Source organism: Aphanomyces invadans, assembly GCF_000520115.1.
Source record: "Aphanomyces invadans strain NJM9701 unplaced genomic scaffold supercont1.4, whole genome shotgun sequence".
Taxonomy (NCBI): domain Eukaryota; phylum Oomycota; class Saprolegniomycetes; order Saprolegniales; family Verrucalvaceae; genus Aphanomyces; species Aphanomyces invadans.
Window position 1 is genome coordinate 1483717 of NW_008580149.1, and position 26918 is coordinate 1510634.

Here is a 26918-nt window from a genome sequence, read left to right on the forward strand (position 1 = left end):
CCATGTGCCAACCAAGCCCCGATTCCCAACCGTTGGCGGCCATGCACACGTCGTCAGATCTCTGAGCATCTCAAAAACACAACCGAACTCTCCGAGGTGCTATCCTCTGACGAGTAGTATATTCGCCGGCCGGGTGGCCGTGGCGACTTGCCGGCAGGAACAACCTTCGGCGCATGCGATGATCGCGCGCCCCACGCGACTTCAGTCATGTTGAAATACAAATGTAACATGTTACGTCTCGACTCGTATACGTCTTCCAAGATTACATTTTGTTATAACACCGAAGAACGTGTTGATGGAAGCATCGAAATATTGAAACGACCAAAGTGGTCGCCGTCGGCACGATGCAACAGCAGCGCCACGACATCCTGACGAAAATGGCGGCATGGAGCATCCAAGCTCCCGTGAATCCGCACAACGTCATGGCAGAGCACGCGAGCGCCCCGCTGTCCAAGATTGACGGCGAGCGCGACGTTATGGCCGAGATCAAGTGCGAGTTTCAGTTTGCGTTTTCCGGCAATTCGCAGGCATCGTCGACCCAACCTGGTGCCAACAGCGAAGTGTCCAAGAAGTCGCGTTTCCAGAACCCCTTCTCGTACCTCAAACAGTCCGCATCGTCCTCATCCAAAGAAGTATTGAGTGACGGTGGTGCACCCGCGACTCCCGTCGACCCTCCTTCATCATCTTCGTCGTCCGGAAGCAATAGTCGTTCCAAGCCCGACTACAAACTACCTGGGAGGCTCATGATGACGTCGTACCGCATGCAGTTTTACTACCACCCGTCCATGTCCGAAGGAGAGGCCGACGCCGCTGCATTTCAAAGTCTCCTGCGTCGCTTTCGCACGTTGCGCCGTGTCCACGAGTATTGCACGGTGGCGTTGGGAACGATCTTGCGCGTCGAAAAGTCTGAAAAGTACCACAGCTTGGAAGTCGAGACGAAGGACCACCGCAAGTTTCACCTGTCGTTCCACGGACAGCCCGAGATTCTCCTCAAAGTGCACGAGCTCCTCGTGTCGTATGCGTTTCCGTCGTCCTTCGAGTACGTGTTTGCATTTTGCCATCGCTTGCCGAGAAGCATGGCGATTCTCGACACGACGTACGCGGCGGAGAAAAGTGCCGACGAATGTCTTCCACTGCAGACTGATTGGGACGTGTACTCACCCCACGCCGAATGGCGCCGCCAAGTTCGTTGCATCCTGCTCGTTCGTGGATGCCATCAACGTGGCGTTCTAGGGGCTGTTGGACAATTTAAAATGGCGCATATCGAACGTCAACCAGGGCTACGGCATCGTCCCGAGCTACCCATCGCAGTTGGTGGTCCCCGCGTCCATCCCAGACGAGGTTGTCCATGCAATTGTTGGTGTGAGTGGACTCACAAGTGGTTGGTGGGCCCAGGTTCTCGTCGATGCTGCAGGGTTTAGAAGTATTGCGCGCATTCCCTGTATCACGTGGGTTCACCCTGGACACGGGGCGTCGCTATCGCGGGCAAGCCAGCCAAAGGTCGTCCACTATCAGCTTGTGCTCCTCACCACTCGTCACGCGCGTCCTGATGCGAGTAGATTGGCATGTCAAATGCGTTCTCGGTTTCAGATGAAGACTTGGTGGCGGCGATCGCCAACGCAAACCCCAACAACCAAACCATTCATATCGTCGACTGCCGACCCATGTCGAGTGCGATGGTGCGCCGCTCCTCGCCATTCGTTCACGCATGTGACAACGTGTTTTCCAGGCAAATCGAGCCAAAGGGTACGGCGTCGAAAGCTCGCTACGATACAAGCAAGCAGTTGTGGAGTTTATGAACATTCCCAACATCCACACAATGCGCGACAGGTGTGTAAGTGGTCCTCCACGATGAAAGACATCGCGACCGAGGGCATCGCGACCGAGTGAACGCACTCCACAAACTGACTAGTGCGAAGAAACTCAAGCACTTGTCGCTGTCGCTCACATGCGACAACCTGAACTGGTACGCGGACGTTGAGGACACCAAGTGGCTGTACTACGTCCGCGTGTGCTTGAAAGCGACGTTGCAGATCGTGGACTTGATTCATTTACAAAAAGCGTCCGTGCTCGTCCACTGCAGCCACGGGTGGGACCGCACGTCGCAGTTGTGTGCCCTCGCCCAACTCTGCCTGGATCCATTCTACCGCACGATTCAAGGATTTCAGGTGCTCATCGAGAAGGACTTTCTCTCGTTTGGCCACCCGTTTCAAATCCGCCTTGCGAATGGAGCCAAGCACACGGGCGATTACTCCCCCATTTTCCTCCAAGTGTGTTGCCATGAATAAACTCGATCTTGACGGCGGTGACGCCACTGACTGCGCTGCCTAGTTTCTCGACTGCGTCTGGCAACTGCAGCAACAATACCCGACCTACTTCGAGTACGTTGCTGCGAGTTGGTTCGTGCTTCCCTCGTGCGTGTTTGCTGACGGGTCCTTGTGATTTTGTCTAGATTCAATCAAGGACTGCTTTGTCTTTTGGCGGACGAATTGTACTCCTGTCGGTTTGGAACGTTTTTACTCAGCTCCCAGCAAGATCGCGAAGCCATGCTACTCCGTGACAAGACCACGAGCATTTGGACCTTCCTCAATGGCTACCGCAGCGTGCTGTTGAGCCGGACGTTTGTTGGTGAACAAGTTCTCTTGCCAACTCAATCGAGTCTACTGCGCGGCGTCTCGGTGCGATGCCACAAACTAAAACGATGATGGAAGCCACAGTAACGTGATGCTGTAGATCTGGCCTCATGTATTTCTCCGTTGGAGCGCTCAAGCGTCCGCAGTGGACGCCCCGTGTGCCAACAGTCAAATTTTCGTCGACAACGAGCTGCGACATCCGAGCTGGCGACTCTCCCACAGCATCTTGTCCTTGTTGTCCGAGCTTAATCCGTCCAAGCAGTAGGGTGCCGTCGTCGTTGCTCGATGGAGTATCGGGACACAATCACCTTCGTTTTGCAACATTCATGCTGCCTTCAAACAATTAGCTATTTCTTTGCAGGGGCGGTCGGCGCAACTCCCGATGGCGCGTTCTGTGCTATCGTTTTCGCCGACACGGGTTCGATCGGGGCAGCTGATTTGTCCACACTTCGCCGCTTCGACTTGCCTCGTCGGACGGGATTTTCATCGTCATCTGCGTCGAAATCGTCGTCGTACTCGTTAACCTCTGCAACTTCAGTCGACTCCATGCCGCCATTTGTCATTGACGTGTCCATGGCTGGAACAAGATCGTCGATAGACTCTTGACGCGCGTTAGACTCGATTTTGCCACGACCGCCCGACGCGGAACCTTCAGCTGGCCGAGATGTGTCTGTAGCGGTTGGTGTGCCGGCTTGCTTTGGTGGATTGGGTTTGGCATCGTCCGATGACGCCGGACGATGATGCATCTTCGCATCAGTGTCTTCTCTCGCAGATGTGGCTGGTGGGTGGGCTGCCTTTTGTGGCGGGTGGGTTGCTACGATTCCTGCTGACATACTTGGCCCTTTTGGGTCTCTTGCTCCATGCGGCATGGACTCTTCCACTTCCAACGATGAACGGACCGCGCTCGACATATCTGGAGAACTTTCCTTGGGGGGTGCTGCGACTTTGGCTGATGGTTTTGCGTCAGGAAGAGGGGTGCATGCCACATGAGGATTTGGCTCAGGTCTTGCTGGCGCGTTTGCGTCGTTGGTTGTCATCGCCGGTTGACCCTGACTTGACTGTGGGGCATTGGTCGCCCTTCCGGTGGCCGCCGACGATTGCTTGGATTGGTCGGTGTCCTTGGTTGGTCTGTTTTCCTTTTGGTCCAAGATCCATTGCAAGAGCTGATTCTTTATATCCGAAGGCTTCGCCCCCCCGTCCACATCTAAAAGGATTTGAGCTATCCATGCGCCTAGAGATGGTGCATACCTTTGCCAAATGCAGCTTTGTACAGTCCAGCGAACTGATCCGTCGTTGGAGTGGACGACGAGGCGGTGGACGGCCTCTCTAATGGCCAAGCTAGTTGAACGCATTTGGAAGCAGCCCATACCTCCAGCAAGCTTGAGCAGGCTCTGGTACTTTTCGACTTGGTCTTGGAGTTCGGCCAACTCATCTTCCTTGTTGTTCATCCGGTCTGTCACCCACACTACAGCGCCAACATCATGTGTTTCTGCTTCACGGCGGCATCCAGTGAGGTGGTGCAAGTACCATAGCCATCTCGAATTCGCTCGATCTCTTGCTCCTTCTCGGCATTTTCGACAAACAGTTGCTCTTCCTTTTGGCGAGCCGAATCGCGTTCATCCGTGACAACTTGGAGCTGCAGCTGCAGCTCTTCTTCCTGTTCGATCAACTGCTTGCGTTCTCTCTGGAGGGTTTCCAGCTCTTGGATATACTCGACTTGTTTGGCCTCGAGTCCCTTGACTTTGTCTTCCACCGATGCATACTTTGCTTCGAGTCGCTCGTTGTCGGCTTGGAGACGAACTTGTTGCGCCTGCAATTGAAACACGCGCTTCTCGCTCTCGACTGCTTCGTCGTGGAGCCTCTTGACCTCGATTTGGTTGCTGTCCACCTCGCGCTTCTTGGCTTGTTCCCTGTGAACCCATTCAATTGTGTCCCGACGCATCACAGTCTTACAATTCGGTTTGCATCGTTGCGGCGCTCGCGACGGCTTTTTGTAGCTGCGCGTCCAAATCCCGTTGTTTGTTGACCGCTTCGGTCAATGCGGACTGGACAACATCCAGTTGGGTACTGGAATCGGTCATCTGGGACTTGTGTTTGGATTCCAATGCTTCCACCGCTTCGTCCTTTGCCGCCAGTGCGGCACGAGCTTGGCTGAGCTGCGTTTGCAGTGCATCTCGCTCGGCTTGGCCATCGGCGAGCGCCTTGTCACTTTGTTGCAACGTCCGCTTCGCCTCGTCCAGTTGAATCAATGTCGCCTGCAAATCGGCGGAGAGTGTCGCCATTTTCGAATCTGTCAGGCCGTCGGACGCGCTCTTTGACGTCAGCTGACTCCGCAACGTTTCGACGAGCTTTTCCAAATCGGCTTTGGACTACAACGAGTGCACGTGATTCAGATCGAAGGGACGACGTTGCAGGAACCTACTTGACTCATCGACTTGAGATGTTCTGTGACTTGACCATGCTGTTGCTTCCATGAAGCTGCCTCCTTCGTCGTGTCGCTCAGTTGAGCAGTGATTGTCTCCAAGCTCGCTCTCGTCTTTTTGTTTTGATCTTCCAGCAACGTGCACGTGGACGCCGCTGCGTCGAGCTTGGCGTTGGTCGTTGCCAGCAGCTTGTCCATGTCCAACTTGTCCGCCTTCGACTTCTCCAGTGCGTTGTTGGCCATATCCATGTCGGATTTGAGCGCAGCGACTTGGTGTTTCCACGCGTCCATCTGCACACATACGGTGAGTCCGTCGTTCCCAGTCGTGTCGAGAAGACCTCGACAAGTACATTCTTGAGCTCGGTCTGTTTTTCACGCTGCATGTCCTTGGCTTTCTTCCACTTGATCCGGGCTTCGTCCAAAATGAGCTCTCCAGCTGAAAAGAGCGTGGTGAGGAGACCGAGGTAGTGCACGACTTCGTCTTGGACTTGTGCCAGGGACTCGTCCTTCTCTGTGAGTTTGAATCCCAGCACCTCGCATCGAATCGCCGCGGCCACGTTCCATTTCGTCGGGATAAACTTGACAAACCGAGCGACGGTCGGCTGCGGCAATTTAGTAGACACAGCCGTGAAGACATCCGTGCTGGCGTTCGCCGATCCTGATGGAAGTGGCTTCGTCCACGTGTCGCCGTCTACGCTGACTGCAACATCCAATTCTGTCACCCAAGCTTGTGGGGCTTCAACGGGCTGTGGCGTGACCATCGCGGGGACGCCGTCCTGAGTCGTCGCTGGCAACGTTGTAGCGAGATGGCGAATCGCTCCCAAGCAAAAGAGCGCGAGAAATTGCATGGTATGCTCGGGCTCCTTGCCCGCGAGGATGTTGGCGTCCGTGGCTTTAATTTCGACGGTCCCTTGGAAGCTACGTCGGCCACCAACAATCAACAGTCAGATCATGTGTTCGAGTGATGTACGACTCACCTGGATGCGACGAGTTGCAGCACTTTGACCAAGTAATCTGCTTTGTCTTTCTTCTCCGTGAGCTGCGTGTAGTCTTTTTCTTTCTCCGTGAAGAGCCCCGCGCCGTACCCTGTATTCGACACAACCAACGAGATCACGTCGTGGAGAAATCGAACGGGCGGACGACTAAACAATTTGGTCGGGACTTGCGTTGTTTTCAGAAGCCCGACCCAGGACAGGACATGCCTACGCTGCCTCGTAAGCCCAACCACATGCGACCACGTCGGTCGCGGCAACGTACTTGGCGATATCGTACGTTTGTTGGTGGTCCCCAGTGACACTGGCAGGGTCATATTGCTTGGCAATGCTTTCCATGTTTGCTTTTGTCAGCACGAGCGGCATCTCGCTGAGAACGGTCGACCCGCCGACAATTCCCCCTTGGAGTTGGAACGAATCGACAAACTTGACACTTCCCAGGTCAACTTTGAGCCACGGAGCCGCATCTTCCGCCGTAGCAATCCAACAAGTTTGGCCGTTGAGCCGCGCCTGCTTGGCATCGCCACTCGACGCTGTTAGTTTGTCGTCTCCGATGATCTTGGTCTCGACGCCAAATGCATGCAGCTCGCCCTTGGGAATTTGAATCCGCGGGGCATCTACCGAAGGCATTGTGGCCACGAGCTTGGAGCATGTTTCCACTGCCTTTGCCAGCGATTTGGTCGCCAACACTCGTGGTTTCTTCCGGTCTTCATCGACGTGCGGGCTGTCAATTTGAGTTTGAAGCTCGGCCAGCATTACCATGGACGCGTCCGTAAACTATAGCACGGTCGGGGGACTCATGAGTCCACTGAAGTAGGGTATCGGTAGTCGGACTCACGTACATTGAGTATTCGCTTTCGTTCCGCCTTAAGCGTGGTGACCAATGCAGTTCGGTACGTCCGCACCATGGCCCTCGTGATCGCGAGCGCTTTGTCCCGATCTTCGAGCAACTGCTTCTGCTCTTTCGCGGTAGGGGCTGGTGTCGACGACAGCTTCTCCGCCTCATCACAAACGGAATCGATCAGCGCGCTAGTTTGCCGCAGCAATTCGCTTTCCAATGCCATCATTTTGGCACTCTCTTCCTGAATGTTTTTGATTTTTGTGCACAACTGCGATGCAGTTGTATGACCTGCCGACGCGTCGTCGGGCTCGTCCGCGCTTTGCTGCATTGCTTTCCACGATGCCACGTCCTTATCGAACGAGTCCTTGAAAACGCAAATGAGCGTCCGGGCGTCTTTCACGTCTTGATCCAGCGCCTGCATGTCAACCTGAGGCGGCCACATCGACTCGAACACACGGACCTTAACTTTGGTTGTCATGCTAATCCACGCATCGTCGCCAACGTCGAGCTCCCGCGTCGCGCGGATCGCGAGCTCAATGTCGGCCTTGGCTTCGAGGAGCTTCCACTTTTTCACTTTTTCTTCCTGCGTTTTTTGGTCGGCCCGCGCGCGCTCCTTGGCGAGTTTCTTCCGCTCCATTTCGTGCTGTTTGCTCAATCGCGCCTTGTCCTCCCACGTTTGCATGCGGACGGCGTCAATTTCCTGGATCTGCTTTTCGTACTTGGCGACGATTTCATTCTTTTCCCGCGGATCCAGGCCGCTCTCCGCCTGCTCGGACAGCTTCTTTTTGAGTGCAGCAATCTCTTCGCTGAGCTGGGAGATCTGCGACGCCTCTTCGTTCTTTTTCGCATTTACTTTGATGGACTTGGCGCGACTCGCGTACTTTAGCGTCCCAAGCGTCTCGACAAAATTGATGTTTGCCGGCGACAGCGTTGCCAGCATCGAGCACAAACTGTTGCCCCCGAGAGATTCCTACCCACACAGTGATCTTACGTCGAAGCTCACAACAACTGCAGGACAAATGGGAATCAGTTCGCACCTGCAACACGCGGGTGAGCTTGGAGTTTCGATACGGAATGAACGATTTTTTGCCGGTCCGGGCGTCTTCCACGAGCGCATTGATCACGTTTCCGAGCGCACTGAGCGACTTGTTGATGTTGGCGCCTTCTTTTAGTCGACTTCCGACTGCCCCCGTGCCCGCGGCCCGCTCGGACCCGGCCAAATCCACAAGATTCACCTTGGCAAACACGTTCTTCGACTCGTCGCTCGAGTCTTTTTGATGGATTTTGATGACAAAGATCGAGTGCGACCGCGAACTCTCCGAGTTCATGTTGGTGTACCCCACCGTTCGATTCGACGCGCCGAGGGCCATCAGCTCAATCACTTCTTCGCGCGACTCGACGACTCGCTCCTGGAGATCCTTGACGTAAATCCCCAGTACGCTGTGCTCCTTGATTTCCAGGCCCTTGTTCTTCTTGTCTTTGGCCGAACTACGGCGACATTTGAGGCGTTGTGAACCTACCAAGGACATTTGCACCTCGAGTCCAACAGGTCGTAGATGATTTCGTTGTAGATTTCGAAGAACGAGCACTCGACCAGGAACAACTTGTTCGGGTCATTTGCTTTCTCCATCTAGCGGGGGGACTTAGCAGTCTGCTGTCCACCAGAACGAATGCGCGGCTTGAATCACCTGGATTTTCTCAAAGAGCGACTTGTTCATGCGTGGAATCAACCCCTCCAATGACTCGTTCCCGTGAATCCCCGTCATGCTGAACGTCTTTCCGCTTCCCGTTTGACCGTATGCAAATATCGTGCCATTGTATCCGCCAAATGCGCGCTCAAGCACCGGCCGGCCAAAGTCTTCATACACGATTCGCTGCTCCGTGTCGGTGCCGTACACAAGATCAAATCCAAACCTACAAGGACGACGAGTCCAGTCAACTTCCAAATGCAGCAGCGTCGGGTCCCGCCAATCTTGACGTACTCGTGCACTTCGTCCTTGTTTTCTGGATTCGTGAGCACCGCGTTGCCGTTCTTGCACTGCAACAACCGCGTCCAGTCAAGAGGGGTACCATCACGCGACTGCACACGTACCACGAAGCACGACTGCGCCTGCTCACGTATTTCCTTCTCGCTCATGGGCCTACAACGCACCGCGACGCGTATGTTCTCCGCTTCCGCCGACATGGCCGTCCAAGTGCAGTTGTCCACGACGTCCCTGGGTGATGATGTGTCAGTTACACCTCAACTCAACCGTCGCCCATTATGTCGTCGTATCGCCTTTCTGATTGGCTATTTAAATTCCTTTTCAGCCAATGATACTTAATATCACACTTTTCAAGTGTCTACATCTAATCCCACTCACTGCTACACAATAGAGCTTTCGTCGCGCCATGTGCTGCCATCGAAGCGATCATGGCGGAGCTTACCAAGGCCAAGAGGGACCCCGCCGACGTTCTGGGCCAGCTTCACCTAGTTAGACCATTCTCGCCCTCCACTAAGATGGTAAAAATCGAACGAAAACCTCCGAGTGCTTGCAAGCCCAATGGCAAGACTACCAATGCTGCTAGTTCTCTTGGTTACGGTGCTGTAAGGATTGGAGCAAGGGGGAAAGGTGGTTAGCTATGTTGGTTGCGCGAGTGCAGCTGGGCTGGTGGAGCTGATCTCCGTCGTAGTGGTTCCAACCATGTTGATCCTGGATTTTGCCACGGCTGCATTGCCCAATACTCTAAAACACATAAATCTTGTTGGCATGCTACCAAGTGTCTTCATGGGATGCCTAGGACGAGGGGGCCGTCAACGCTTCAGCACTCTGAATTGCTTGCAATAACTCTTTCCATCGATCGACAGGGCTCAGAGCATAAAGCGCTTCAGCATCATCCACGCTGTGAGGCACATGGTCGGCCACAGCTTCCAAACGTCGCAAGAGTGCCACTTGACGCGGAGTGAGCACAGTACGCTCGACGACGGCTTGGGTTTGACGACGGGCCACCAACGTATGTGCGTGAGCTTCTTGCAAAGGTGTGAGAGGAAGCAGCGCAATCAGAGGCAATTTCGTGCGCAAGTGGTGCTTGGTTTCAGTGAACGAGACGGTCGAGAGCACTTTGAGCGATTGGTTCGGGGCGCTGCGTCGGTCTCGGATGGTCATGCCCTCGACAAAGAGTTTTTGAGCCGCTTGCAGTTGAGCATCCGTGTGGACCATGGGGTCAAGTCCCGTCGCGATTGCAGCGCGGAGCAGGTCCGAATAGGTTGTCACCGAATCGTCGAAGTCAATTTCGACGACTTCGACCCCATCGATCCATCCAGGTACAGTGGACACGATTCCATCGATCCCGCCAAGGATGGTTTCTCCAGCCCAGTAGCACTCCATGACAAACGTTGTCGACGCCAGCGACGCATTCTTCACGGCTACAAGGCGATTGTCTGTGTTTCTAACCACGCGTAACTTCTGATCGATAGCGACGTAGTCGACCCAAGTAGGGACAGGACGTTGCGACACGACGAGTGCCTGCAAAACGTGATGGAGAACGTTGTGGAGGTCGTAGATGCCGTCGATGCGGGGCACAAGGTCCTTTTGGGAAGAGGGATCGAGTACGTGTACTACGGGGTTGTTCCATGTCGGTTCGTTGAATTGTTTCAAGGCTGCTACGTCCGAGGGGAATGTCGTGTTGTTGCAGACGACGACAGGGGTGAACACGGTTTCCAGCAGTTCCACCACGAGGGGGTGCTTGAGAACACTGTCACCATAGTCCGTGCACGTGTGGCAACCAGGAATCTCTTGGAACTGAAGAAAGATGGGTTTGTCTACGTTGTCAACTTCGGACAGAGATCGCAGGAACTTGACGTTCCCAAGCTCCTGGGGGTTGTTCTCGGGTAGACGATACCGAGGCAACGCCGAGAGTGCGTCCATCGATTCCGGAGAATGGTCGTGCGACGTTGACGCCAAGTACTTTGGGCCACAGTCGCCGTCAAAGCTACACGTGGACGAAGCCGAAGGAGCACTCAGGGACAATGCAGACAGCAGTGCTTGGACGGCGCTCATTGTCGAGAAAGCTTATGGAAATGGAAACTTGTATAGCACTTCAAGATCATCAAGGATTTTAATTGAACAATAATATTTTTCGTCGGCCAATCAAAAGTGGCATATCTGGCGAGTCATCATAGGTGGATCTGCAATTGATTGGTCAGAATACATTCAATACGAGATAATGATTGGTCAAATTCTTCCATTTTTAGAATCTGCACTGTCGACGATCGTGTTTGCCCTCGACGCCGAGTTTGGGTGCGAGCATGATAATCTCTCGGCGATGCTTCCAGACACCTCTGTCCCGCGCAATGGCCATCCCACTACCGCATAGATTCCTCGGCATCAAATCTGTGCTTCAACGGGCACAACAAGGCGCGATCTTCCTTCGCCAGTCGAGCTCGTCTCGGGGATCACAACAAATGAATGTTGCACTTCTTCGTGGAGCTGCCAGGGCTACAGGCATGTTGTTCGGTCACCTCCATCGCACGGGTCTCTTGTACAAGTACGGCAAGCCAGTCGCGGCGGCTATCATAGGCGTCCCCTCCCTGATCTTTGGTGGCGTCCTGTTCGCGTATTCGCGTCGGATTCCCATCTCCAACCGATCGCATTTTGTGTTTATGTCGCATGATGCTGAGCAAGCCTTGTCCCAAGAAGCAGTAGCCAACATCTTGGCCGAAGAAGGGCAGAATTGTTTGAAGCCTGGTGACCCCGTCTACGACGCTGTGCTTGAAGTGGCACAACATTTAGCGCAACTGTGCCAGGACGAAAACCTTGTGCCTTCAACTTCGCCCTCGACCTTCCAGCTTCACGTGATCGACTCTCCCATTGCGAATGCTTTCGTCGTACCCAACGGCACAATCTTCATCTATACTGGGATTCTCCCGATTGCAAAGACGTACGGTGGACTCGCGTGCATCCTTGGTCACGAGATCTCGCATGCATTGGCCCACCACAGTGCCGAAAAAATCGGCTACTTCGACTTGGTCTTGATCGTTTACGAGTTCGTCAAAGGGTTTGTCGACGAAGCGCGCGATTACGGGCGTCCTCGCTGGAAGGAAGCCGTCATGGAATTTCTCGTCCTCACTGTGTTCCAGCTCGTAGTCCCGCTAGCGTTCTCGCGGATGATGGAACGCGAGGCGGATCGCATGGGTATGGTCTTGGCTGCGCGAACGGGGTATGACCCCACGGAAGCGTCTCCGCTGTGGAAGCGCATGATGGACGCAACTGAACGCACCACCTCGTCTGGGAACGATAAAGTCCGACATGCAGCCGCCACCGAATCCTTTGTCGGCGACTTGCTGTCGACGCACCCAAGCAGTCAAAGTCGAATGGAAGACCTCCGTGCGTTTGCAGAAACGATTCGATCCGAGTACGAACTCGCCACAGACAAATTGGCGTTTGCCCAAATCTTTCGAAACTCGACCAAACCGCTTCCGCTGAAACACATCGCGACTACTGCTGCCCGCAAGGACGAAGGGGACATCGTGGACCAAGGATGGGAGTTCAAGAGCGAGCTCGCACGACGGAATGCCTGTTTGATGGGTGGCGACAAGGGCAATGCAATCCGAGCGTTCTTGAAAGAGATCGGAATCGAAGATGCCCAGCTTGCGCATTAGTTCACGCGCAGTGCAGTAACGAATGAACGAGAGTGCTTGTGTTGTAGACCTCCACAAGTGCGACGGCATCATGTACCCGCTAGAAGTAGAAAGCGTATGCGCCACACGCTCAGGACAAATTGATGCCGCCGTTGGGAAAACGAGCGCTACGAGCTATGCATGACTCAGTCAAAGATGCCCCAATAGCGAGCCGCGAATTGAACGGGTATTGGATTGTATTTTATCCCAACTGGTCGGCAACTTGGATCCGCTGATAGAGTGCCAGAGGTCTTGTAGAACTGTGGGCGTCGCTACTTTCAGCTGCACTCACTTGGTTCATGGGCGGCACAGCGGAGTAGTCGTGAGGTTCGGCGCACTACTGCTTGCCCACACCTTGATTGCGAAGCGTGTGCAATTTGGAACGCAGGTGTCGGCCTTTGTAGCAAAGGTGCTAAATATAGCCGAAAATGACTTCCCCGTGAATTGTACATGGGGAGCGTTGGCCATGGAGACCGTCACGGTGCAGGACGCGGAAACAGGTAACGTGGCGAGCGTTTGCACCAACTAGTCCAGTGGCGATGGTTTCATTGCCATCCTCGTGGCAGGAGAATGGCTAGAAGTGACGCTGCCCAAGAAGGATGATGGAGCGAGTGGTGGAGACGAAGGCTCTGTTGACGATGACAATTTTGGCGCAGCCACGAATTCGTCGCCATTGTATGAAAAAGCAGGCATGTTTACGCCGTATGCTGTCGAAAAGCAAGGGCCGACGCAGTCCACGCGGAAACTCGGCACATCAGTCAGCTGGCAACAGAAATGCGACCGCCAACGCCAGGTACAAGGATCGGAAACGCCATGCGTGGGTTGACACCCGGCTTCATGCTTAGAAACAAGAGAAAAAGGATCGGACATCGTTGCACGGGTTGCAGAGGCAGCTGGCGAACCAAGCTCTATCAAAGGAAGACCGGCGCATGGTAGAAGTAAAGATCGTCGAGGCATTGAAGGGCATGTACAAACGACAACAAGAAGCACTCATCAACGAAGAGATTGAACGCGAGCACAAACGGTACATCACAATGGGTTTGGAGAAATCCATCATGGGCAAGGCACGGCTCAAGCGGCAATTCGACGTCGATCGCGGCCATCATCGCAGCCAAATCGAGCGCATCAGGGAGGAATGCAACATGAGTTTGGCGGCGATCATGACCAAGTTTAACATGCTGCGGTAACCACTTGGATCTGGTGCTCCACGCAGGTCACCGTGGCATGGAAACTTGAGGATCTTCAGTACGGATGTGTGTATCCGGATGTGGAAAATGCTCGAACGCGTATACAAAACCCAAGTATAAGACACAAAATTTGTATGGCGGGATCTTTTAATTCACAGACTTTCCATGGCATCATTTTCAAATCAACTAGACACTGGAAACATGGCAGCAATCGACTTGACCACCGACGGCGGCGTGAAGAAGGAAATTCTCTCGGAAGGTACCGGCGAATTCCCGCCCAAGGGGTACGAGATCCGAGGTGAGCTGCATTCCAGCGCAGTAGATGTTTGAACTGACATAGTTACGATGTAGCGCACTACACTGGAACGCTGCTTGACGGGACAAAGTTTGACAGCTCCCGCGACCGCAACCAGGTGTTTACCTTTGTCCTCGGCAAGGGAAACGTCATCAAGGCTTGGGATTTGGGGTTTGCTACGATGAAAGTTGGTGAACGCGCGATTCTCACCTGCGCCCCAGAATACGCGTACGGTGCGTCGGGCAGCCCACCTAAAATTCCTCCGAACGCAACGCTCAAGTTTGATGTCGAATTGCTCGGCTTTTCCCCCAAGAAGAAGGAAATGTGGGAAATGAGTGTGGACGAAAAGCTCAAGGAAGCGGAGACCTCCAAGCAACAAGGCACGGCGCTTTTCAAAGCGGGAAAATTCGCCCAAGCCAATGAAGCATATTTGGAAGGCGCCAAATATACGGAAAGCGACCACGACTCATCGGATGACGAAAAGGGTTCGCTGAAGGAAGTGCAGACGGTGCTGTACTTGAACAGTGCCATGGCGTTGCTGAAGGCGCAAGACTACGCAGCAGCTGCCAGCTCGGCGACAAAGGCGTTGAAGAATGACAAGAACAATGTCAAGGCGTTGTACCGCCGTGGGGTTGCGTTGCTTCACACGAACGACTTGGACCGCGCCAAAGAAGATTTGACGGCGGCTGCGAAGTTGGATCCTCAGAACCGCGATGTGCGACGCGAGCTCGTCGTGTTGAAGGAAAAGTTGGCTGCCGCTAAAGAAGTGCAAAAGGGCGTGTACGGTGGCCTGTTCAATAAGATGTCCATTTACACGGACAAGGAAGTCGTGATTAAGAACATCTCGATTGACGACGCCGACGACGAAGGAAACCCGTTTGTGTGGCTCGACATTACCATTGGCGAAGAATTGGTCGGTCGTATTCATCTCCAATTGTACGCGAACGTGGTCCCGAAGACCGCCGAGAACTTCCGCGCGTTGTGCACGGGCGAACACACGAGCAAAGTGTCGGGCAAACAGCTCACGTTCAAGGGCTCGTCGTTCCACCGCGTGATCAAGAACTTCATGTTGCAAGGCGGAGACTTCACCCGTGGCGACGGCACGGGCGGCGAAAGCATCTATGGCGAAAAGTTTGCCGACGAAAACTTCAAGATTCAACACACGCAGGCCGGTCTGTTGTCGATGGCGAACGCTGGACCAGGGACGAACGGCTCGCAGTTTTTCATCACGACGGTCCCAACGCCTCATTTGGACGGCAAGCACGTTGTGTTTGGCCGCGTCATGGACGGCATGGACATTGTGAAGAAGATTGAAGCCATCGAAACCGATGCTGGCGACAAGCCCAAGGTCCCCGTGATCATTTCGGATTGCGGTATCTTCAAGGTGGACGAATAAAGTAATTATTAACAGCGGGGCAGCGTGTCTCATTTGCCATCGATGCGCATGCTGTGGCATCAAGGCGTGGCGGCGGCAGGCGGCGCGGCAATTCCACATCGTGGGTGCACCTCAATGCACGCCCGGCCTGCCAAGCAAATTGTCACTCGGAATGTCACACATTTTGATTGGCTGAAATTGAGGCAACAACATTGGATGTAAGACATACAAACATCAAGTGTAATGGGGCTTTCATACAAACGGCGAATTTGGTCAATCGACGTGGCGTTTTTTGCTTTGCCTACAAATAGAAAGTCAAAACATTCACTCTATACCCTTCGACTTATTCGACATTCGATTCAGGATTCGAAGAACACGGCGCGGTCGGCCTCATTCCCATCGTCGCCCCCCCCTCGCGAAACCAGATGAGTACGCCGTCGTGGACCATGGCATGCCTGTGTGTTGACGGTTTTGTATGGATAGCTTACCTCTGCTGCAGCATCTTCTCGTTCGCAGGGACCATGTTCTTGGTGCGTACGCGGCCACTGGTCTACTTGATGAGTTGCCCGATCGCACTCACGGGGTACCCTCGTTGTGCATGCCTGTAGCTGTGTATGGGAGCCCTGCTGCGTCTCCAGCCGGAATTCATTCGCGATGTCCACACGCCAAAATCGTCTGCAAACTCGTGCTTTGTATCGGGTATGGTACTGCATGATCACCTACTTGGACACAATGGTGAACAGTCTTCATGTGAATGTAGCGGGGTTGTATGCTGGAGTGTTTCTCGGGTCGTTGATCCTCTGGCGCCGCGAGCAACATGTCAAGGGCAGTAGCGTCGGCGAAGTTAAAGACACGGCGCCATTTGAGTTGTTTTCCACGCCGTTGATGTACGACGAAATGGAAGACTCGGAGGAAGTCGCGCCGCTGATGGCGCCCGACTCCGCCGCTATGAAAAGAGCAATTCAGCAACAACGTCGGGTGCCCAACGCATCGACCCAGGAGATGTAGAATGTAAATATTTAGACTCGATCGCGATCATGATCACGCCATCACCATCGTGATCATCCTTCCTCGTGCACACAGCTGTGGCGCGTGCTTTATCACTGTGCTACTCTGCTACGACTCTACTTCGCCTTCTACAGGTTATCCACGTCGTCGTCAATCGCACGGCAGACATCCCTACCGCACGGACTTTGAGGCGGAGATGGGCGTATCCATTACCACACATAAAAGCGTGCTCCATCTGCAAAAACGAGGCGAGGTAGCCATAGATCATGCGCACCGACTGATTCGTGGGTGTTTGGGTCTTGCAGCCATGCCAGCATTCAACGAATACGGCTTGGTCAACCTCATTCCCATCTTCGCTCCCCCTTGCTCAACCCGATGAGTACGCTGCCGTGGACCATGGCATGCCTGTGTGTTGACGGTGTATGGATAGGTTACCTCTGCTGCAGCATCTTCTCGCTTGCAGGGACAACGTTCTTGGTACGTACTCGGCCACTCGCCGACTCGACGTGCTGCCCGATCGCACTCACGTGTACCCTCGTTGTGCATGCCTGTAGCTGTGTATGGGTGCCCTGCTGCGTCTCCAGCCGGAATTCATTCGCGATGTCCACACACCAAAGTCGTCAGCAAATTCGTGCTTTGTATCAGGTATGATACAGGCTCGTACGCCTGAACACAATGGTTGACAGGCTTCATGTGGACGTAGCGGGGCTGTATGCCGGCGTGTTTGTCGGTTCGATGATCCTCTGGCGCCGCGAGCAACATGTCAAGGGCAGCAGCAGCGTCGGCGAAATCAAAGACGACGCGCCATTTGAGTTGTACGCCACGCCGTTGATGCGCGACAACGTGGACGAGGCAGAGCCACAGCGCCGGGTGCCCAGTTCATCCGTTCACGGCTGAGCGTCCCGACTGCACGACCGTTTGTGTGTGTGGCCGGAAATATCTCGTCCCATGGACGTGAATGTCGAGTGGCATCGATGTAGGTTAGTTTAGGTCATTCGACACGTGGCATGACACCGAATGACCATGAATGAAGTTACGTTTGGATTTGTTATCGAGGTTGCCGCAGGACGGCAGTCGTTGGTTGGGGTGCAAGCCGGCAGTTGACCACCCCATCGAACCAGCAGCTGTAGGAAGTACCAATGTCGACTCACGCCATCCTCGTTGTGAACATCCTTCTGCACGAGGCTGTGGTGCATGCTGTATCGCGATGCTGCTCTGCCGCGACTCTACTTTTCGCCGTGCAGGTTGTCCATGTAGTCGTCAATCGCAAGGCGGACCTCCCTACACACGAACGTCTCTATGACGATGGGCGTTTCCTTCCAACGTAGTCACACATAAAAGCGTACTCAATCTGTAGTAACGAGTCGAGCAAGCCATAGATCATGCGCTTTTCAAACGGCACCGACTGAATCGCGGGTGGTTGGGGGTCTTGCAGCCACGCAGAGAAGATTACCAACGGCCCGTTCGCCGCGACAAACGCAGCTAGCGCTGGACTTCGCCACGTGGACGTCTTTTGAATAGTCTGCATAGTTGATCAGTGCACCGGCGAGTCATGATATCAAAGACTAACTGTGGCAAATGTGTAGGACGAGCGCGGAAAGCTATCGGAATCGCGAGTCCTACACAAACGAACACGAGTTCGTTGAAAGTTCGGAGTGCCTGTGCTGCACGACGTACCAGCACGCTTCGTCGCGCAAGAGTGAGTAGAGCTTCACGATGGCTTGAATGTACGCAGATTGAGCCGCAGGATGCTACAAGGTCAAAACGTCGTGACCAAAGACGAAGAACTCGACATACGTTGACAAGGTTGACTGTGCAGAACCATCCAGGGTAGCTCGGTCCGTCCAATCCGATGCTCTTGGCGACCTTGGTCAACAAAGGATCCGACGTGGTCTTAATATCATGGCTCCATGAGAACGTTTCCAGGCACGACGTAATGCTGTAGACGTGAGTTCAACTGGAAAGAGTTTGGTGACAACGAGTACATGCTGGAAATCTCGGCGTTGTCTGCTTCGTTGTGGGACATGGTCGAGATGACAAGACATTCGTGCTTGTGGGTCTTCCACGCAGTCTTTTGACAGTCCTTGCTGCAGAAAAGTGCGGTTTTGCATTGGCTGCATGTCTACAAGTCGGTGTTCGTACGACCTGAGCCAGGCAAGGTGAGATCCACGAGTCGTATCTACCTTGAGCGGCACGTTGTTCGGGTTCGTTTTACATCCCATGCAACCCGACCGAATGTTCCACACTTCGCCACCATTGTCTTTCTACATGAAGACGACGAATGTCGGTGTGACGACCCAACAGCATCATTGGTTGTGTGGTGTATATTGGCGTACGAAGTGATCGATCAGGCGTTGTTCGGCTTCCTCTTTGCCCTTTTCGCATATTTCGTCATACGATGCCGATGGTGTGCTACGGATCATCGCATTAGTGCCGCTCGACAGCGACCATCTCGCCGACGCACCTCATACTGCGCCTTGTCAATCTGTTGGTTGGAGTTCAAATTCTAGTTATCCGAAATTCCGGATAATTTGGCAGCGGGAGTTTCCATATTTGAGGACTAGGAGCAGGATCGACGACCGACGATGGCGGCAAAATTTAGCATGGCGGGCGGGTCGAGCCTCTTTGGTGCCGAAGATCACTTGGAAGCCTCAGACCGCATGGGACAAGCCATGGAGCAACTGAAGGTCCGCGAGCAGCACGAATCGCTGCAGCGGCAGCACCAACAGCTCGTCCAACAACAGCAACTTGTGGCGAAACTCGACGCCCAAGAGAACAAGCACATCCGTGAGACCATCCGGCCAGAGCACTACGAGCCAAACAGCCTGCAAAATGCTCAGGAAACCACCACCGCGAGCGACGACGAAGACGATTTCGACGATGACTTGGACCAAGATCCTGACTTCATTCGGTGCGCTATCTTTGCCATATCTTCACGGTGATGACGCAGCAATGCACGTAGATTGCGAGAAATTCGCCTTAAACAACTCCAGGAACAATACAAGCTAAAGGCTGAAAACTTGGCGAAAGGCCATGGTGACTACCGGTACACTCGATGCACAGCGCACCCGACATGTTCCTGACCCTTTCCCGAATAGCGAGATCGTCCAAGACGAGTTCCTCAAGGAAGTAACGTCAAGCGCACGCGTTCTCGTGCATTTTTACCACCGCGACTTTGAACGCTGCAAGATCATCGACATGGTACTCACAACAGACCACATGATGCGTGGCATGCTCATGGGGCGGGATAGCACCTCGGTCGCTTCGCCAAGCGCCACGTCGAAGTCAAAGTCCTTAAAATCGACGCTGAGAAAGCGCCATTCTTCATCTCCAAGTTGGTCGTGCGAGTGCTGCCAACAATCATCTTTTTTGAAAACGGCATCGCCAACGACGATCGAATCGTCGGATTTGAAGGGCTCACCGACGACGTACCCCTGGGCCATGAGGACGAGTTCCCGACTGTCAATGTAGGTTGATCCATTGCATGAACACAATTGGTTGACCACGTCCCACACGCAGTTGGCGAGGCGACTGGCCAAGATCGGCGCACTCAACTCGGCAGATGACGACGAAGACGACGAAGACGACGGACGCAAGGTACACCTAACGATCCCACCATGAACTGCTTGGATGATTCATGGCGCCTGTGCAGGACAAGAGGTCTAGCATTCAACAGGGCCTGAACCGTGGCTACGATGCCGACGACTAGCGAATCCAGAACGAATGAAACGTAACCCAAGTCGACCCCGCACCTGTCGTCGTTGTTGGTGACTCGACACACGTTCCTATTTCCCTATTGATTTCGAGCGGTGATGCAGATCCCCTGCGGCAAGATGGATTTGATTTTTCCAACTCGAACGTGAATGGACTTCGCTCGGTCTCGCCCAGGGCGCCCACATGATGTTCATGTTCCGTGACCGTTCCCAAACTTTCACGGTGCAGCGAAGTCTCTGGGCCTTCAAATTAATCATGGATGGACAAGCGACTACTGCAGATGCACTGCACGGCGCTTGGGCATGTAGTGTTCGCCCGGGCTGGGAACTCGTCGTCATCGGGCTCCTCAGGAGGTGCCAATCTCGTGGACGTCTCAAGCCGTTGCAATTGATCGCGGATTTTATGCAGCTCTGACACGACTTTCTCGACTCCGTCTACGCGGGATGGCATCGTTACAACGACCGTGAGGTGTTTAGAAGCGAGCTGTTCGCTCGTACCTCGATCAACCTGGAATGTTATGTGCCGCAAAGGTGGAAACATCGTGGTGCGAGTGGGAGTGGCTTGAATAGCAATCTCAACACTTGCAATTGGCTCACGGCGAGCGATGGGTGCGTCGGAAGCTACGGGCACGTCGACGTACCAATTGAGGTCTACGTGGTGTGGCAGTGAGGGGAAGCACGTTGTCGTCGTTGCAATTTGTCTCCAAATCTGACGTCGTTTGGGACTCAGGATGTCCACCAACAATTGATGCAACTGGGAGTTGCGTGTGACTTCATGCAGGACGTTCTGTAGTGCGGACGAAGACTCTGGCGTCAATGCAGCTGCCACCACGTCCTGCAGCTGTTCCTGAGCTTTATCCTTTGTGACCCCCCCGATGTTCTTGGAATAGAGAAGCCCATCAAACGCCTTCTCGAGGACGTCTTCGACTTGGGCACGAGTCTGGCATGCGAGCAGCAACGACTCCATTGTCGTGTTAAGATCTGTCATCCAATTTCGGATAATACTATCCGGATGACAATCTCGGCGGAGTGGGCCTGGTGCCGGGATCTGCATCACCCACAAGAACATGGAAGAAGGAGACAACACCTCTCACGCTACGACACGAACCGCCAATTGACGTGATTTCGCTTCCGATCGCCTTCCCAGCCGCAGTGCGCCCTCCAACCTGCTTGGCTTCCACCTTCGCGCTCCACCGTCCTGTCACCCGAATCGACTTGCTGAGAAGGACAGCAAGTTGTCATCGAGCACCTTCACCCACTCGGACGAACCTCTTCTCGGAGTATGCCAGGTAGTACATGCGCTCTGCGTATCACGGATAAAAGCGCGGGAATAGAGTATTCTCTGTCAATTCACGCTTATCCTTCGCACGGTTCGACTATAATTCCAAATCCTTGGCAATCATTTTGCGTGCAATCGGGTGGTAGTACTCCTTGGCTTCGGCAAAGATGCGTCGAGCGGCGGCCGCGCCAAACTTGGACTTGTACAAGTCGCGGTACAATGGTCGGACAAACTTCATGCGGCCTTGTTCCTTCAAGAACGCTTCCACGTGCGACAAAATGAACGCCGCTTCCGACCGTACGCCGAGGGTTTGATACCGCATGCGAACTTCCGAGTTCTTGGTCGAGGTCAAGTTGTACAAGTTGCCGAGGGCTTCCAACGTGGCGGCGTCAAGGAATCGCTTGTGTTCGACGCTCAAGTCAAGCAGCCGTTCAAGGAACACAACGTACTGCGACGACGTCCAGTTCTCGACGTCCTTGGCGTCGAACGCCGAGGCGGTCGCTCCAACCGCATGCCAGCGGTCGGCGAGGCGTTCGGCCGCAGCACTGATCGTCGTGTCGAAGGCCGGCCGCTTGGGCATGCCTGGCGCGTAAAACCACGTGTGCCAGTCGATCGTGGCGAGTTCCGCGGCATTGGTCGGGGTGAAATGCTCGATGAAGAATGCCTTGAACGAATCACTTGTGACGGTCTTGTACTTGAATCGTTGCACATACGCCTTGGCGAACATGTCAAACTGGTTGTCGCCGACCAACTTGGACAGGTAGTACAGAAAGTTGAAGCCCTTCTCGTACGGCACGCTCGAGAACGCGTCATCCGGGTCGCATCCGTCCAATGTCGGGACGAGCTTGGTGAACTCGTGCGCCGCGCCGTATGCGTCCACGGACGACTGAAGCGCCGTCCACCCGAGGATCGCGTCAAAGTCAAAGTGCAAATCCGTGTAGATTTTCGCCATGATCTTGCGCTGGAGCCACATCGTCCACCCTTCGTTCAGCCAAAAGTGTTCCCACGTCTCGTTCGTGATCAAGTTGCCAGTCCAGCTGTGGGCAATTTCGTGCGCGATCACGTCCGCGAGCGATCGGTCGCCAGCGATCAGTGTCGGCGTCGCAAATGTCAAGCACGGGTTCTCCATCCCGCCAAACGGGAACGACGGCGGGAGCGACACCAAGTCGTACCGTCCCCACACGTACTCCTGGCCCATGATCTCTTCGGCGTTCTTGAGGAAATCCTCGGTCTGAGCAAACTCGTACGCGACAGCGTCGACCTGGCTTGGTTCGCTCCACACGCGGCTTCGCGGTCCAATGTCGCGGCTTTCCAAACGCCCAACGACCAACGCAATCAAGTACGACGGCACGGCCACATTCTGCTCGTAGAAAAACGTCGTGAGCGGCTTGGATGCGTGGGGGACTGGGTCCGATGATGCCACGGCACTCATCAAGCACGTTGCCCACGAAGGCACAGTGATGGCAGCGCTGTACACAGCTGTGATGCTCGGCACGTCCTGGCAGGGAAACAGCGCGCGGGCGTGAATCGCTTGCGACTGCGTGAACAAGTACGGGTGCGTTTTGTCGGCGGTTTGTTCCTTGGGCAACCATTGGATCGCAGTCGTGTCGGGCGTCGTCTCGTAGTAGATGCGCGCTTTGAACGTCGAGTTGACGGCGCGCACACCCACCGGGAGGGGCACGTGCAACGCCGTGCCAAACACGGCGTCTTCCACTAGCGTCGTCAGAACGTGCTCGCCATTGATCGTGGCTTTTTGAATGTACAACGCACGCGTGTCCAGGATCAACTCGGTCGTGGCTTCGACGACGGTGACCGAGATTTCAACGTAGCCATGGAGGACGTGGCGGTCAAAGTCGGCGGTCAAGTGGAAGTCCAGATGGGAGGTCTTGATGGCGGCAATATTCGCCAGGGAGTGCTTGTCCACAACGACCATGATCACGACGGGGTTCGCCTCTTTGGACGCGAGAGAAGGAGTGGTGGGAGTCCAGCGGGTCCGTTGGTCGTTTCTTGAACTTCCACGGGAAGGAGGGGCGACATTGCACGAACGACGAGCTCGACAGGATCTCCACGACCTCAACGTTGACCTTTGGTGGAGGTCACGGGCGCTAGGCGCGTGCCAATGACCCACTACAGCAAGGACACCACGTGCTGTGGTTCGTCGATAGCCATCCCGCGCATGCACGTGGAGCCACGGCCGAGGAATCTCTCGTCCACTCTGCTCGGCTTCACATTGCCCATTCCGGATACATCCGGATAACTTGAACATCCCAACGGAATCGCATCTACATCATTCGTATGCCGTCCAACTTTTAAGGTTGGGTTTAGTATACTGTGTCCACTACGCGATCGGAATTCATCGACACCGTGGCAAGGGCACTATTCCATTGGTGTGTGAAATTTCCATAGTACATCACTTAGTACATCGTGAGGGACTAACGCAAGAAGGCACACTTCGAATGGCGACCATGATGTCGAGGAGTCGTATGCATCGTTCGTGTCGTTGCGGCAAGGGCGACATAAATCGGCGCGCCTGTGTTTGCGTTGGAGCGTGAGCTAGTTTCGACCGGCGTACCTGGGAAGGACGGCAGGACCGCCGCACCCGTGGTGAACATGCCGGGTCGAATTCGAAGTTGGACGGGTTACTTCGACGTGTGGCCAACGGGCGTCGTCGTGGACCACCATTGGTTTCTTGCACGACCGGCGGTGGAGGTCGGCATGGCGTCGGACGAGTCGAAAGCGGAGTATGTCTGCCGCATGTGCCGTGCGCTTTTGTTTACGAGCGATGACTTGATGGAGCACGAGCCGCAGAGGCATCAGATCTCGCAGCGAAAGGTAATGCCGTCGTCGTCAAGCTCAACTGACTTGCCAGTAGAAGCTGAAGGAAGCAAAGCTTGGCGCGGTCGAGTGCAGCTCGTACTTCCTTTCAGATACGAAGGAATGGATGGACGAGGCATCGCTTGCCGAAGGCAAACTGTTTTGTCCGGTGGCCAAATGCAATTCCCGCTTGGGGTCGTTTGGGTGGAGTGGCAGCCAGTGCTCGTGCGGCACGTGGGTCACACCGTCCGTTCAATTCACAAAGAGCCGCGTCGACGTCAAAGTAAAGATGGCGATCCCAGCTGTGTTTGTCCCTGTCGTAGAGGCGGCCGCAGTAGCTGCTCCAGGTGGAGACTCCGTCGTCGACAAGTCCCAAGGCATTGACGACGCATCAGACACTCCAACTCCGGCCGAAGCCGCCGTGACGCCTTCTGCGTAATGTGTCGTTCGTTTCCAAGTTGAAAGGACTTCTAAGTCATGGCACGGGGTGTGTGCCATCCTGCTTCGATAAACCTTCAGATATTTACTGCTATTCCCTTGCCGTCGTTCGTCATGCTGCTGTGCAAATTAAACTGAACTGTGCCATCAAGGGATTTGTTCTGCGAGCGTCCGAAAATGGCACTGCCGCTGTTCGAATGCTTTGGAAAGGGGCTTTCAGTATGGGAGCGCCACGATGCAGGGGTCGTTTTAATCGCGCAAGTAGAGTGCCCTGCCGTCATGCGCATGAGGGACCACATCCCGAGAGGAATACAGACGTTTACATTTGAACATGAACGTCGACAAGCTCAATTTGTATTGCGAGCAGTTGCTTGAAAGGCATGCCAGCCAGGGGCAATAGCTCCACGACACTGCAATTGTCTGGTGGAGTTGATGACGAATCCAGTTCTATTCCTGGCGATATGTCGGCATGTTCTTCAGGGCGAGAGGTGTTTACGCCAGGTCCTTTTCAACCATCGAGCGGCAGATTGGGTGGTAAAATCCTTTCCATTCTGCAAAGATGCGGCGAGCGGCGGCATGACCACACTTGGACTTGTTCAAGTCTCGAAACAACGGTCGGACATACTTCATCCGGCCTTGCTCTTTCAAAAATGCTTCCACGTGGGGCAAGATGAATGCAGCTTCCGATCGCACGCACAGCGTATGGAACCGCATGCGAATCTCGGCGTTCTGGGTCGACAGCAGACCGTACACGTCCCCGAGCGTGTGCAGGACCGCCACGTCCAAGTACTGTTGTCGAGCAGCACAAGCTTCGAGGAGCGTGTCGAGCATGGCGACCAGCTGCGACGACGTCCATCCTGCCACATCCGATGCGCTGTGCTGGCCAGCCGCAATGCCTTCCTTCGTCGCGTGGAGCCATTTATCCGCGAGCATGGCCGACGCAGCACTGATCGTTGTGTCGAAGGCCGGCCGCAGAGGCATGCCTGGCGCATAGTACCACAACTCCCAATCGACGGTCGCGAGTTCCGCGGACTTGGTTGGGGTGAAGTGCTGGATGAAGAATGCCTTGAAGTCGGCGCTTGTCACAGTCTTGTACTTGAAATGCTGGACGTACGCTTGCGCAAACTTTTCAAACTCGCTATCACCGACCAACTTGGACAAGAAGTACAGAAAATTGAAGCCCTTCTCGTACGGCACGCTCGAGAACGCGTCATCCGGGTCGCATCCGTCCAATGTCGGGACGAGCTTGGTGAACTCGTGGTCGGCGCCGTACATGTCAATCGAGTCCTGGAGATCGTTCCACCCGATGCTCGCATCAAAGTCAAAGTGCAGCGGCGAGTGGATGCGCGCCATGATTTTGCGCTGGAGCCACATCGTCCACCCCTCGTTCAGCCAAAAGTCTTCCCATGTGTGGTTCGTGATCAAGTTGCCAGTCCAGCTGTGGGCAATTTCGTGCGCGATCACGTCCGCGAGCGACTGGTCGCCGGCCAACAGCGTTGGCGTCGCAAATGTCAAGCACGGGTTCTCCATCCCACCTAGCGGAAACGACGGCGGGAGGCACACGAGGTCGTAACGCCCCCACACGTACTCCTGGTTCATGATGGCTTCGGCGTGCTGGATGAACGATTCAGTCTGTGCAAACTCGAACGCAGCTGCATCTACCAAACTGGGCTCGCACCAGACGCGGCTGCGCGGGCCGATTTCACGGCTCTCCAGAGCACCAATCACGATAGCAATCAAATACGACGGGATGGCGATAGCCTGGTGGTACGTAAACGTCTTGGTGGCCGCGGTATCGTTCGACAACGGGTCCGCCGTCGCCACAGCACTCATCAAACAAGTTGCCCAAGATGGCACAGTAATCGCGGCACTGTACGTGGAGCTCGCCAGCGGGCAATCCTGGCAAGGAACAAGGGATCGCGCGTGGATGGCTTGGCATTGCGTGAACAAGTACGGGTGGGTTTTGTCTGCCGTTTGCTCCTTGGGCAACCACTGTACGGCAGAGCTGTCGGGCGTCGTCTCGTAGTAGATGCGAGTCGTGAATGACGCTCCAAGTGCCAAGTTCTCCGGAAGAGCCACGTGCAAGGCCGTGCCAAAGACAGCGTCTTCGACATGATAGAACGCCACATCGGCACCATCGACAGTCGCACGGTGGACGAGAAGCGCCTTCGAGTCCAACACAATCGTCGACGTGGGCATGACAAGCGATGCGGTCAGGTCCACGTGGCCGTGCAGAGCACATCGTTCAAAGTCGGCAGCGAG

General features: G+C 54.7%; 14 protein-coding genes across 18 annotated transcripts; 7 read left to right on the top strand and 7 right to left on the bottom strand.

The window, feature by feature from the left end:
• The first annotated feature begins 318 nt into the window (after positions 1 to 318).
• On the top strand, positions 319 to 3008 carry H310_02916 (hypothetical protein). Its single transcript, XM_008866607.1, has 9 exons — positions 319 to 1184; positions 1234 to 1341; positions 1396 to 1500; positions 1560 to 1679; positions 1730 to 1830; positions 1913 to 2270; positions 2332 to 2381; positions 2453 to 2678; positions 2734 to 3008. Exons 1-9 carry the CDS (start codon positions 345 to 347, stop codon positions 2896 to 2898), a joined length of 2073 nt encoding a protein of 690 aa, XP_008864829.1. The 5' UTR covers positions 319 to 344; the 3' UTR covers positions 2899 to 3008.
• On the bottom strand, positions 2981 to 9025 carry H310_02917 (hypothetical protein; the record flags this gene model as incomplete). Its single annotated transcript, XM_008866608.1, has 15 exons — positions 2981 to 3837; positions 3882 to 3959; positions 4003 to 4098; positions 4161 to 4543; positions 4587 to 5002; positions 5056 to 5346; positions 5406 to 5973; positions 6033 to 6257; positions 6313 to 6824; positions 6857 to 7858; positions 7926 to 8376; positions 8424 to 8518; positions 8577 to 8802; positions 8871 to 8926; positions 8981 to 9025. The coding sequence occupies 15 exons, from the start codon at positions 9023 to 9025 to the stop codon at positions 2981 to 2983; spliced, it is 5301 nt and encodes a 1766-aa protein (XP_008864830.1).
• A 385-nt stretch (positions 9026 to 9410) lies between these two features.
• On the bottom strand, positions 9411 to 10950 carry H310_02918 (hypothetical protein). Its single transcript, XM_008866609.1, has one exon. The coding sequence runs from the start codon at positions 10926 to 10928 to the stop codon at positions 9666 to 9668; it is 1263 nt and encodes a 420-aa protein (XP_008864831.1). The 5' UTR covers positions 10929 to 10950; the 3' UTR covers positions 9411 to 9665.
• A 184-nt stretch (positions 10951 to 11134) lies between these two features.
• H310_02919 (hypothetical protein) lies at positions 11135 to 12732 on the top strand. Its single transcript, XM_008866610.1, has one exon. It carries the CDS (start codon positions 11177 to 11179, stop codon positions 12527 to 12529), a length of 1353 nt encoding a protein of 450 aa, XP_008864832.1. The 5' UTR covers positions 11135 to 11176; the 3' UTR covers positions 12530 to 12732.
• Positions 12733 to 12926: 194 nt separating this feature from the next.
• Positions 12927 to 13757, top strand: H310_02920. Of its 2 annotated transcripts, XM_008866611.1 has the most exons (3): positions 12927 to 13047; positions 13114 to 13340; positions 13393 to 13757. In XM_008866611.1, exons 1-3 carry the CDS (start codon positions 13014 to 13016, stop codon positions 13732 to 13734), a joined length of 603 nt encoding a protein of 200 aa, XP_008864833.1. In that variant the 5' UTR covers positions 12927 to 13013; the 3' UTR covers positions 13735 to 13757. The 2 variants fall into 2 exon arrangements, with proteins under 2 accessions (XP_008864833.1, XP_008864834.1); XM_008866612.1 differs by having other exon boundaries at positions 12927 to 13340.
• Positions 13758 to 13909: 152 nt separating this feature from the next.
• Positions 13910 to 15733, top strand: H310_02921 (hypothetical protein). The gene is made up of 2 exons (XM_008866613.1): positions 13910 to 14032; positions 14086 to 15733. Exons 1-2 carry the CDS (start codon positions 13936 to 13938, stop codon positions 15423 to 15425), a joined length of 1437 nt encoding a protein of 478 aa, XP_008864835.1. The 5' UTR covers positions 13910 to 13935; the 3' UTR covers positions 15426 to 15733.
• On the bottom strand, positions 15415 to 16404 carry H310_02922 (hypothetical protein). Of its 3 annotated transcripts, none has more exons than XM_008866615.1 (2): positions 15893 to 16404; positions 15415 to 15705 (listed from the first exon to the last, which is right to left on the bottom strand). In XM_008866615.1, exons 1-2 carry the CDS (start codon positions 16115 to 16117, stop codon positions 15580 to 15582), a joined length of 351 nt encoding a protein of 116 aa, XP_008864837.1. In that variant the 5' UTR covers positions 16118 to 16404; the 3' UTR covers positions 15415 to 15579. The 3 variants fall into 3 exon arrangements, with proteins under 3 accessions (XP_008864837.1, XP_008864838.1, XP_008864836.1); XM_008866616.1 differs by having other exon boundaries at positions 15415 to 15816; XM_008866614.1 differs by having other exon boundaries at positions 15415 to 16404.
• A 294-nt stretch (positions 16405 to 16698) lies between these two features.
• H310_02923 (hypothetical protein) lies at positions 16699 to 17463 on the top strand. Its single transcript, XM_008866617.1, has 4 exons — positions 16699 to 16791; positions 16843 to 16889; positions 16967 to 17057; positions 17116 to 17463. Exons 1-4 carry the CDS (start codon positions 16788 to 16790, stop codon positions 17307 to 17309), a joined length of 336 nt encoding a protein of 111 aa, XP_008864839.1. The 5' UTR covers positions 16699 to 16787; the 3' UTR covers positions 17310 to 17463.
• On the bottom strand, positions 17431 to 18910 carry H310_02924. Of its 2 annotated transcripts, XM_008866618.1 has the most exons (9): positions 18877 to 18910; positions 18749 to 18824; positions 18596 to 18676; positions 18398 to 18534; positions 18210 to 18351; positions 18090 to 18163; positions 17983 to 18031; positions 17759 to 17934; positions 17431 to 17693 (listed from the first exon to the last, which is right to left on the bottom strand). In XM_008866618.1, exons 1-9 carry the CDS (start codon positions 18879 to 18881, stop codon positions 17639 to 17641), a joined length of 795 nt encoding a protein of 264 aa, XP_008864840.1. In that variant the 5' UTR covers positions 18882 to 18910; the 3' UTR covers positions 17431 to 17638. The 2 variants fall into 2 exon arrangements, with proteins under 2 accessions (XP_008864840.1, XP_008864841.1); XM_008866619.1 differs by having other exon boundaries at positions 18090 to 18351.
• A 62-nt stretch (positions 18911 to 18972) lies between these two features.
• H310_02925 (hypothetical protein) lies at positions 18973 to 20306 on the top strand. The gene is made up of 6 exons (XM_008866620.1): positions 18973 to 19323; positions 19375 to 19458; positions 19511 to 19613; positions 19664 to 19879; positions 19932 to 20009; positions 20065 to 20306. The coding sequence occupies exons 1-6, from the start codon at positions 18998 to 19000 to the stop codon at positions 20119 to 20121; spliced, it is 864 nt and encodes a 287-aa protein (XP_008864842.1). The 5' UTR covers positions 18973 to 18997; the 3' UTR covers positions 20122 to 20306.
• On the bottom strand, positions 20064 to 21109 carry H310_02926 (hypothetical protein). Its single transcript, XM_008866621.1, has 2 exons — positions 20624 to 21109; positions 20064 to 20560 (listed from the first exon to the last, which is right to left on the bottom strand). Exons 1-2 carry the CDS (start codon positions 21090 to 21092, stop codon positions 20376 to 20378), a joined length of 654 nt encoding a protein of 217 aa, XP_008864843.1. The 5' UTR covers positions 21093 to 21109; the 3' UTR covers positions 20064 to 20375.
• Positions 21110 to 21456: 347 nt separating this feature from the next.
• On the bottom strand, positions 21457 to 23394 carry H310_02927 (leukotriene A-4 hydrolase/aminopeptidase). Its single transcript, XM_008866622.1, has one exon. It carries the CDS (start codon positions 23335 to 23337, stop codon positions 21502 to 21504), a length of 1836 nt encoding a protein of 611 aa, XP_008864844.1. The 5' UTR covers positions 23338 to 23394; the 3' UTR covers positions 21457 to 21501.
• Positions 23395 to 23937: 543 nt separating this feature from the next.
• On the top strand, positions 23938 to 24832 carry H310_02928 (hypothetical protein). Its single transcript, XM_008866623.1, has 2 exons — positions 23938 to 24236; positions 24277 to 24832. The coding sequence occupies exons 1-2, from the start codon at positions 24015 to 24017 to the stop codon at positions 24655 to 24657; spliced, it is 603 nt and encodes a 200-aa protein (XP_008864845.1). The 5' UTR covers positions 23938 to 24014; the 3' UTR covers positions 24658 to 24832.
• A 129-nt stretch (positions 24833 to 24961) lies between these two features.
• Positions 24962 to 26918, bottom strand: H310_02929 (leukotriene A-4 hydrolase/aminopeptidase). Its single transcript, XM_008866624.1, has one exon. The coding sequence runs from the start codon at positions 26853 to 26855 to the stop codon at positions 25149 to 25151; it is 1707 nt and encodes a 568-aa protein (XP_008864846.1). The 5' UTR covers positions 26856 to 26918; the 3' UTR covers positions 24962 to 25148.

Bases quoted from the DNA above. Each gene is read 5' to 3' on its own strand.
- H310_02916 (XM_008866607.1), top strand. From the start codon at position 345: ATGCAACAGCAGCGCCACGACATCCTGACGAAAATGGCGGCATGGAGC. The intron at 1,501-1,559 runs GTCGTCCACTAT...TGATGCGAGTAG, and splicing joins CGCGGGCAAGCCAGCCAAAG to ATTGGCATGTCAAATGCGTT. The intron at 1,680-1,729 runs GTGCGCCGCTCC...CGTGTTTTCCAG, and splicing joins GACCCATGTCGAGTGCGATG to GCAAATCGAGCCAAAGGGTA.
- H310_02918 (XM_008866609.1), bottom strand. From the start codon at position 10,928: ATGAGCGCCGTCCAAGCACTGCTGTCTGCATTGTCCCTGAGTGCTCCT.
- H310_02919 (XM_008866610.1), top strand. From the start codon at position 11,177: ATGATAATCTCTCGGCGATGCTTCCAGACACCTCTGTCCCGCGCAATG.
- H310_02920 (XM_008866611.1), top strand. From the start codon at position 13,014: ATGGAGACCGTCACGGTGCAGGACGCGGAAACAG. The intron at 13,048-13,113 runs GTAACGTGGCGA...TCCTCGTGGCAG, and splicing joins GGTGCAGGACGCGGAAACAG to GAGAATGGCTAGAAGTGACG. The intron at 13,341-13,392 runs GTACAAGGATCG...CTTCATGCTTAG, and splicing joins AATGCGACCGCCAACGCCAG to AAACAAGAGAAAAAGGATCG.
- H310_02921 (XM_008866613.1), top strand. From the start codon at position 13,936: ATGGCAGCAATCGACTTGACCACCGACGGCGGCGTGAAGAAGGAAATT. The intron at 14,033-14,085 runs GTGAGCTGCATT...GTTACGATGTAG, and splicing joins CAAGGGGTACGAGATCCGAG to CGCACTACACTGGAACGCTG.
- H310_02922 (XM_008866614.1), bottom strand. From the start codon at position 16,117: ATGCAGTACCATACCCGATACAAAGCACGAGTTTGCAGACGATTTTGG.
- H310_02923 (XM_008866617.1), top strand. The intron at 16,890-16,966 runs GTACGTACTCGG...GCATGCCTGTAG, and splicing joins TTGCAGGGACAACGTTCTTG to CTGTGTATGGGTGCCCTGCT. The intron at 17,058-17,115 runs GTATGATACAGG...ATGTGGACGTAG, and splicing joins AAATTCGTGCTTTGTATCAG to CGGGGCTGTATGCCGGCGTG.
- H310_02924 (XM_008866618.1), bottom strand. The intron at 18,677-18,748 runs GTACGCCAATAT...GTCTTCATGTAG, and splicing joins AACGCCTGATCGATCACTTC to AAAGACAATGGTGGCGAAGT. The intron at 18,352-18,397 runs GTACTCGTTGTC...TCACGTCTACAG, and splicing joins AACGCCGAGATTTCCAGCAT to CATTACGTCGTGCCTGGAAA.
- H310_02925 (XM_008866620.1), top strand. From the start codon at position 18,998: ATGGCGGCAAAATTTAGCATGGCGGGCGGGTCGAGCCTCTTTGGTGCC. The intron at 19,324-19,374 runs GTGCGCTATCTT...CAATGCACGTAG, and splicing joins CAAGATCCTGACTTCATTCG to ATTGCGAGAAATTCGCCTTA. The intron at 19,459-19,510 runs GTACACTCGATG...TTTCCCGAATAG, and splicing joins AAAGGCCATGGTGACTACCG to CGAGATCGTCCAAGACGAGT.
- H310_02926 (XM_008866621.1), bottom strand. From the start codon at position 21,092: ATGGAGTCGTTGCTGCTCGCATGCCAGACTCGTGCCCAAGTCGAAGAC. The intron at 20,561-20,623 runs GTACGAGCGAAC...CATCCCGCGTAG, and splicing joins AACATTCCAGGTTGATCGAG to ACGGAGTCGAGAAAGTCGTG.
- H310_02927 (XM_008866622.1), bottom strand. From the start codon at position 23,337: ATGGTCGTTGTGGACAAGCACTCCCTGGCGAATATTGCCGCCATCAAG.
- H310_02928 (XM_008866623.1), top strand. From the start codon at position 24,015: ATGCCGGGTCGAATTCGAAGTTGGACGGGTTACTTCGACGTGTGGCCA. The intron at 24,237-24,276 runs GTAATGCCGTCG...ACTTGCCAGTAG, and splicing joins ATCAGATCTCGCAGCGAAAG to AAGCTGAAGGAAGCAAAGCT.
- H310_02929 (XM_008866624.1), bottom strand. From the start codon at position 26,855: ATGCCCACGTCGACGATTGTGTTGGACTCGAAGGCGCTTCTCGTCCAC.